Source organism: Bubalus bubalis, chromosome 5 (assembly GCF_019923935.1).
Source record: "Bubalus bubalis isolate 160015118507 breed Murrah chromosome 5, NDDB_SH_1, whole genome shotgun sequence".
Taxonomy (NCBI): Eukaryota; Metazoa; Chordata; class Mammalia; order Artiodactyla; family Bovidae; genus Bubalus; species Bubalus bubalis.
In genome coordinates this window covers 122,698,737-122,707,434 of record NC_059161.1, presented here as the reverse complement: position 1 = coordinate 122,707,434, position 8,698 = coordinate 122,698,737, and the positions used below count along the sequence as shown (strand labels likewise).

At 53.9% G+C, this 8,698-nt stretch overlaps 1 protein-coding gene across 1 annotated transcript; it reads left to right on the top strand.

The window, feature by feature from the left end:
- Positions 1-352: 352 nt before the first annotated feature.
- Positions 353-8,379, top strand: LOC102411529 (solute carrier family 22 member 6). The gene is made up of 10 exons (XM_006064502.3): positions 353-1,021; positions 1,319-1,422; positions 1,648-1,802; positions 3,473-3,641; positions 4,067-4,190; positions 4,326-4,441; positions 5,685-5,899; positions 6,011-6,119; positions 7,597-7,800; positions 8,108-8,379. The coding sequence occupies exons 1-10, from the start codon at positions 653-655 to the stop codon at positions 8,190-8,192; spliced, it is 1,650 nt and encodes a 549-aa protein (XP_006064564.3). The 5' UTR covers positions 353-652; the 3' UTR covers positions 8,193-8,379.
- The last annotated feature ends 319 nt before the right edge of the window (positions 8,380-8,698 follow it).

The following is an 8,698-nucleotide window of genomic DNA, read 5'->3' as shown; positions in this document are numbered from 1 at the left end:
ACTGGGCAACCTGTATTTTCTCTGGCAACTTCTCCCAAAAATGGTCCATTTGGATCCTTCCCACTAAAAAGGACACAAGCCCCACAAGAGGCCAACACACTTCCCAGAATCCAGTCTTCCTACTAAAAGGAAGACAAAAAGGTCCCACCCTATCCCCTCTTGCCCCCAGATGCCCAGGTGGGTCCTCCCAGGACATCCACTCCCACCACCCCCACTTCAGTCCACCCTCTCCTGCCCTTTATACCCACTTGGAGAAATTCCACTGATACCAGGATACCCAGAGGGTTAATCCTTCTGATACCAAGTCACACTTTAACTCATTCCCTCCAGGCCAAGGATTAAATACTGCCCATGTAGGGGTCAGGGCTACAGCAGACCCTGAAAGTGGAGCGACACCTCCCCCACCAAGTGAGGAGAGGCTGCAAAAGAAAGGGAGGGACAAAACTAGGAGAGAGAAGGAAGGAGGGGCCGCCTGGCCGGGCTGCTGTCCCCCCACAGAGCCAGCTCAGATTCAGTTCCAGGAGCGACTTGGCTGCAGAAGCAACAGCGCTCCGTCTCCTCCAGTGTAGGGCAGCAGGCGGAGGGCCACAGAGACGGAGGGCCTGGGACCGGACGTCCTCAGCCCCCAGCCAACTTGGCCAGGCCTGGCCCCATGGCCTTCAATGACCTCCTGCTGCAGGTGGGGGGCGTCGGCCGCTTCCAGAAGATCCAGGTCACCCTGGTGATCCTCCCTGTGATCCTGATGGCCTCCCACAACACCCTGCAGAACTTCACCGCCGCCATCCCCACCCATCACTGCCGCCCACCTGCCGACACCAACCTCAGCGAGGACGGGGACCTGGAGGCCTGGCTGCCCCGGGATGGGCAGGGGCGGCCCGAGTCCTGCCTCCTCTTCACCTCCCCCCAGCGGGGACCACCCTTTCCCAATGGCACAGAGACCAACGGCACAGGGGCCACAGAGCCCTGTCCCCACGGCTGGATCTACGACAACAGCACCTTCCCTTCCACCATCGTCACTGAGGTGAGGAGCCCTGGGCCCCCAGCTCCTCCTCCCAACCCCTGTGTCCCCATCTTACCATCCCCTCCCCCACACACTCACACACACAGTCTCAATGGAGAAAGGGTTCCAGATGGGGGCCTTTGTAGAAAAGGGAACGTGGAGTTGCAGGGTCAAGAAAAGAGTCTCGGCTCCCAGGACCAAACAGAAGTGTTGAGGAAGGGGGTGTTCCGGCCTCAGAGAGCCAGCTGGAAGGAGGGTAGGGGGCTTCCCTGCAGCCCAGGCTCACCTTGGCCTGACCTTTGTTCCCTCTCCCCACAGTGGGACCTCGTGTGCTCTCACAGGGCCTTACGCCAGCTGGCTCAGTCCTTATATATGATGGGAGTGCTTCTCGGAGCCATGACATTCGGGTGCCTAGCAGACAGGTCAGTCCTGGGCAGGGCCAAGGAGCCAGGCTGGGACTGGGGGCTCCTTGGCTGAATTCGGGAGGGCCGAGGTGGGTGGTTGGCACCCCTAACTGGGGCTGGACTGAGGATCTACAGCATCAGCCTCATGATACGTCACGGGTCCCAGACCAGCGCCTCTCCCAGTTTGGCCTGGCCCTTGCTGGTCCTCAAAACCCCTGCCGCAGGCCTCCTCTCCCCTGACAGGCTGGGCCGCCAGAAGGTGCTGATCTTCAACTACCTACAGACAGCTGTGTCAGGAACCTGTGCCGCCTTCGCTCCCAACTTCCCCGTCTACTGCGCCTTCCGGTTCCTCTCGGGCATGTCAACAGCTGGCGTTGTCCTCAACTGCATGACACTGAGTGAGGGGCCCGGAAGGGCAGGGCAGGCCCCCACCCTCGCCCTCCAACCACCCAGCCCCACATCCCCCTTCCAGCCTCCTCTCCCAGCCCACCCTTCTGGCACTCAGCCTGTTCTGCCCTTGCAGCCAACATGCAGCCTTCGTCCTGGAACTCACACTATCCTGACCTCTTCTTTAGACACGCAACTACAAACTCCATTGTTAGGGCCAGGCAGTTCCCATAAATGACTGAGGAGCTGAGAGGCATTAGAGAGCATGAAGACTGTCTCCAAAAGAGAGACACACCCATCCAGAGGGGTTGCCGCCACTCAGCTGCTCCAGACAAGAAGCATCGGGGCTATCAGATCTGCCCCCGCTCCTCTTTTATTACTGTCAAATATCCCAACTGTTTAATATTTGCAATTAATTCTCATATTTTAATATAAGCCAAGCCAGCATCATGTAGACCAAACACATTTATGGACGGAGCATGGCCTGTCCATGACTCATCAACATGCATCCTCAGATGGGTCACCCCCCGGGCTCTGTTTCTCAGGTGGAGAACCTGAGGCTAGGGGGAAGGGACAGGATTCCCCCAAGGTCATTCCTCAAGCCCAAAAGAGAATCTAAGGATTCGGGATTCTCTGGACTAAAGTAGGGCTTCCCAGGTGGCCAGGCCAGTGTTAGTGAAAGTCACTCGGTCGTGTCCAACTCTTTGCAACCCCATTGACTATACAGTTCATGGAATTCTTCAGGCCAGAATACTGGAGTGGGTAGCCATTCCCTTCTCCAGGGTATCTTCCTAACCCATGGATTGAACCCAGGTCTCCTGCATTGCAGGCGGATTCTTTACCAGCTAAGCCACAAGGGAAGCCCAAGAATACTGGAGTGGGTAGCCCATCCCTTCTCCAGCGGATCTTTCCAATCCAGGAATCGAACCGGGGTCTCCTGCATTGCAGGTAGATTCTTTACCAACTGAGATATCAGGGAAGCCCCTTCCCAGGTGGTGCTAGTGGTAAAGAACCCACCTGCCAGTGCAGGTAGATGTAAGAGACACAGGTTTGATCCCTGGGTTGGGAAGATCCCCTGGAGGAGGGCACAACAACCCACTCCAGTATTCTTGCCTGGAGAATCCCATGGTCAGGGGAGCCTGGTGGGCTGCAGTCCATAGGGTCACACATAGTCGGACACAACTGAAGCCCACAAGGAATGAAGCTGGACCTCTTCAGACCTCAGCAGAGAGGTGCTCCCATTCCCACCTCAACTCTCCGGGATGGCAGAAAGTCTCTGTCTCCTCTGAGCTGCTCTGGTCACTGAGGCTGAAATCCAGCCCAGGCTAAGAAGGACCAGAGGAGAAACTGCTATTGAGGATGGACTGAGTAGTCAGAGGTGCTCCGAAGGGAAATAGGACCCTGGCCAGGACAGTAGGTTGGAGAGGAGCAAAAACACACAGCAAGGAAGTGGAGGGGCAACTCCTGGGGATTCCAAACCTACCTCCCCATCCCTACCTCCACCACAAGCCTCCCCCGCAGTCTTCCTTCCACGTCCCCCAACCTCATCTGATGTGTCTTCCACTGAGCTTTGGGACAAACCAAGGTTTGGACCGATAGTGGGAGTCTCGGCAGGCCCCAGGGGTCTCCGCCCACGTGGCACCCAGTAAGTTGCACCACTCTGTTCTAACCCTCTTTCCAGATGTGGAGTGGATGCCCATCCACACACGGGCCTACGTGGGCACCCTGACTGGCTATGTCTACAGCCTGGGCCAGTTTCTCCTGGCTGGTTTGGCCTATGCTGTGCCCCACTGGCGTTACCTACAGCTGTTGGTCTCTGTGCCCTTTTTTGCCTTCTTCATCTACTCCTGGTACGTAGGGCCCAGACAGATGTAAGGGGATGAGACTTCCCCAGATCTTGCTGTACACTCCACCTGCAGAGTCCAAGAAGGTCAAACCCAGGCCAGGGATTCAGTGTAACTGATGGGGAAACTGAGGCTGTGGGTGGAAGGACTTGCCCCAAGGTATCCAGTTCTCCAGCCTCCTCAGCTCTCCAGCCTGTCTGCCCTGCTCCCTTTACCCAGCACCCAAGAACCAAGCCCCCGTGTTGAGGAATAAGTCATTACCAAGCTGAACACCGCTTTGTCGTCCTAGAGAGAGGGATCTGGTAAAGTCCTGGGCTCCCAGCATTGGAGGAAATCCCACTGCAGCCCTCTGGAAAGCCCACGCCCTACCTCCAGCCCACATGACTTGGAACTGCAGCCACGCCAACACCTACGCTAACTCCTGCCCCCAGGTTCTTCATCGAGTCGGCCCGCTGGTACGCTTCCTCCGGGAGGCTGGACCTCACCCTGAGAAACCTGCAGAGAGTGGCCTGGATCAATGGGAAGCGGGAAGAGGGGGCCAATCTAAGTATGGAGGTAGGACCCCCGAGATCTCCCTCAACATCCCACCCATCGGTAAACCCAGGACTCAGAGGGCTTCTCTGAGTAAGGGGCTAGGCTGGGAGGAGCTGCTGGGGGAGTCCAAGCCCTGAGCCCCGTCCATCCCGGCAGGTGCTCCAGGCCAGTCTGCAGAAGGAGCTGACCACAGGCAAGAGCCAGGCCTCAGCCCTGGAGCTGCTGCGCTGCCCTGCCCTTCGCCGCCTCTTCCTCTGCCTCTCCATGCTGTGGTAGGCCCAGACAGACAGACTGATGGACAGACAGACAGACCAAGAGACAAGAGGCTGGTTGGGGAAGGAGTGGACCGCAGTGGGTAGAAGAAGGCAGACAAGAAGGAGGAAGTCAGCAGACCAGCTGTGAGAGGCAGAAAGAGTCTTAAGGAATCAAACAACCTCCAGCCTCAATTTGCCTCTGGTCCCCAACTGGGCATCAATCTCTCCATATTCTTCTCCTTTTATCAGCTCTGTTCCAATATGGAGACGCCTCATCAAGATTGATGGCCCCCAGAGTCTGCAGAATTATATCACGAAGGCTGGCTTGCAAAACTTCTGGAGCATTTACTAGCCTTGTGTCTGCCAGAAACACTGGCACAGCAATAAGATGCCCAAAGCTCATCTCTGAAAGCAGATTCTGGCCAAGGTTGATACCAATGAAAAATCTTCCTTTCACATTGCAACAGTCCCTGTTACTTTCTTACATGCCACCCTCCTAACCCCATTGTCTAGCAATCCCATGACAATTAAGAGAAACATGGCCAGAAGGAACAAGCCTGCCACTGAATTCTTTGTTTCCAATTTGGAGTTTGCTCCAGGTTGGGGTTCTATCCAATAACCTGAGTTTTATTTTCTGGGCTCTTGGCATCTTAAGAAACACAATACCATCCCAGGACTACAGACAGGTCCTGGAAAATTCTGGCCTCTCCCAACACCTTTCCCCTAAAGATATTGCTTTGATAGCCAAGATGAAATAAAGACTAAAACTATATAAATCCTACATGGCAACTAAGTGAAAATTCCCTAATACACTAGAGACACAGATTAAGAAATCTGGGGGATTAGAGGACTTTGTTGTTGTTCAGTCTCTCCGTCGTGTCTGACTCTTTGCAACCCCATGAACATCAGCATGCCAGGCTTCCCTGTCCTTCATTATCTCCCAGAGTTTGCTCAAACTCATGTCCACCGAGTCAGTAATGCCATCCAACCATCTCATCCTCTGTTGTCCCCTCCTCCTCCTGTCTTCAATCTTTCCCAGCATCAGGGTCTTTTCCAATGAGTCAGCTTTTCGCATCAGGTGGACAAAGTATTAAAGGACTACCCCAATATCTAAAGTGCATATTAAATGTCAGAAGAAATATTAGCCAAGGTAGATTCCAGATTCTTAAGCAAGGTACCCTGTGCAGCTCACCCATTTTGGGTGAGCACCCCCTCCTTAACCTTCCTAACAAACTCCATACCCCTCATCCCTCCCCCCTAGGTTTGCCACTAGCTTTGCCTACTACGGGCTGGTCATGGACCTTCAGGGTTTTGGGGTCAGCATCTACCTAATCCAGGTGATCTTTGGTGCTGTGGACCTGCCTGCCAAGCTTGTGAGCTTCCTTGTCATCAACAATGTGGGCCGCCGGCCTGCCCAGATGGCCTCACTGCTGCTGGCAGGCATCTGCATCCTCATCAATGGGGTGGTACCCCAGGGTGAGCACCCATGAGCACCTTGGTCCCTCGTCCTTGGCCACATCCCCAGACATGACCCAACTTCTCAACCCCCTCTCCCAAGATCCCACTGACCTCCTCCTTTCTCTCTAGATAAGTCCATTGTCCGAACCTCTCTTGCTGTGCTGGGGAAGGGCTGTCTGGCTTCCTCCTTCAACTGCATCTTCTTGTACACTGGGGAGGTGTACCCCACAATGATCCGGTGAGTGGGAGCTTAATGGGAGGAACTTTGGGGCAAAACATTCCCCCTGCATATAGGTCAGACCCCAGGGCACATGTCAAAGGGGGCCACCAACCGGGACAGGGTGGAGAGCCAAGAAGACACATCTCAGAGGCAATTAACTGAAGTCCCTCCAGATCTCCAAGGCACAAGTTAGAAGATCTAAATGCCATTAAAAGATCTAATCTGCCACCAAATTGAAATGCCATCTTTAAACCAAATGGTATGTCTGAAATGGAAGACCACAACCATGAAAAGGAGTTTTCTAGCACAAGAGCCACACTTAATAGCTGTGGTTCTGGTAGTTGTACAGATAAATACAGCACTACTTTTTTGAGTGCTAAGGTTGGGAGGAGGGGATAGTTTTGCATTAAGACACAAGAAACATGTCTGTTTGAAGAGTGGGATGCAAAACAACAACAACAAATACAGAATGGGATGCAAAATTCACATGAGATATCAAAGAAATGCCAAGCTTCCCTAGGCAACTTGGAATGAGAACCCTGAGAGGTCATGGTTATTGTCCTATACCCTCAAGGGATTTCAGCTGAAAGAACAATAGTATAAAGGCACTGTCAAACTTTTTACAAATATCAACTCTTTTGGCCCTCATAACAATCTTATGAGGTGGGTACTATGATAATTCTCATTTTCCACTTAAGAAAACTGAGCCACGGAGAGGTTAAGTGACTTGTCCCAGGCCACACAGCTTCTAAGTCAGGAAGCTTGGATTCAAATCCAAGCAGTTTATGTCCCTATTATCAACATTTTTAACCTCTGCTCTCATAGAGAAGGTTCTTAACATATTAATATGAAGATTCCAGGTCCCTTCACCCTAGGAATTCTAATCCAACAGGTCTGTGTGGGGCTGTTGTTGTTTAGTCGCTAAGTCACGTCCAACTCTTGCAACCCCGTGGACTGTAGCCAAATAGGCTCTTCTGTCCATGGGATTTCCCAAGCAAGAAAACTGCAGTGGGTTACCATTCCTTTCTCCAGGGGCTCTTCCTGATCCAGGGAGTGAACTCATGTTTCCTGAATTGCAGGTGGATTCTTTACCACTGAGCCACTGGGGAAGCCCACTTCCTCTGCATGGGGTTAGGGCAACTGAAAATCAAGTCCCCCAGCTGATCTGAGAACAACTGACTGAGCTCAGCTAATTTGACACCGAGGTTCAGGGAGGAAAAGAAACTTGTCCAAGGTCACATAGCAAGTTAAGGGCAAAGGCAAAAATCAATCTCCTGATTCTCTGGCCAGAACTCTTCCTAACTTATTCTTTTTATTATTATTATTATTATCTCCAAAATAAATGCCAAATTGGTTAGCTGATCAAATGGGGAACAGAGCAGGTACCAGGGGGTCTCCTGGGGCTGGGCCTGAGCTGCCCGGACCCCAAATTCAGCCGGGACCTCAGCATTTGTGCCAGAACACTAACCAACACCCAACCCCCTGGATCCCGCAGGCAGACGGGCTTGGGAATGGGCAGCACCCTGGCGCGAGTGGGCAGCATTGTGAGCCCACTGGTGAGCATGACCGCCGAGCTCTACCCCTCCGTGCCTCTCTTTATCTACGGTGCTGTCCCAGTGGCTGCCAGCGCTGCCATTACCCTCCTGCCGGAGACCCTGGGCCAGCCACTGCCAGACACAGTGCAAGACGTGGAAAAGAGGTGGGCCCCCATCCAGTGAAAAGCAGGGACTCACCCCGAGTCACACATCCAGGCTGGGGTAGCACTGAGACTCAAACCTAGGCCTCCTCTTCCCAGTGGAGGGGTGGGGGTCCTTGTCCCTGTGTCCCCCCGCCCCTCCCCAATCAGCTGAGAGTCTCCTGGGGTCCCTCCTGGCTCTGGAGAGTGGTAGCTGTTTGGGGCAGAGAGCTGGTAGCTGGGCACAGCTGCCTGAAGAGCCCCGTGGAAGACCCCAGCTGGTCTGGAGGCTTCTACCCAGGACACCACTTTCCTGTCCCCACCACCACAGGAGGAGAGGGAAAACGAGGAAGCAGCAAGAGGAGCTGCAGAAGCAGATGGTCCCGCTCCAGGCTTCGGCACAAGTGAAGAACTGACTCTGGGCACTGAAAGGGAGCCTTACAGGGCCCTAAAGGAAGAGAGGGTCCTACAGGCAGCTCACATGAGAAGGGGGAGGGGGATTCATGGCCCAAGAGTTGGGGCTGTGGTTCAGGGAAGCAGCCCCTCAGCTCTCCCCCGCTCCCTTAATACGAAGACCACATATTAAAAGGTTTGTTCGCAGCATCTCCCTTTGTCTCTCTTCTCTCAAACGAAACAGCCACTCCACTGCAGCGGGCACCGTCCAGTCCCCGCCCTCAGCCCCCAGGATTTGACAAACCATTCCAGACAACTGGCGAAGGATCTTTTACCTCTGCTCCCTCCCCTGTCCCTCCTTTGCCCCGTCTTCCCTCCTTCCTTTTCTAACCTAAGTATTTCTGAGTTTTAAATCCTTTACACACCTGCCCTGTCTGGCTGGAAATTGACAAGGCACGAAAATGAAAGCAGCCAATCAGAGGCTTTGCTTCAGGCTCCGCCCCCTCTGTGAACGCTCCTGGGAACCTCT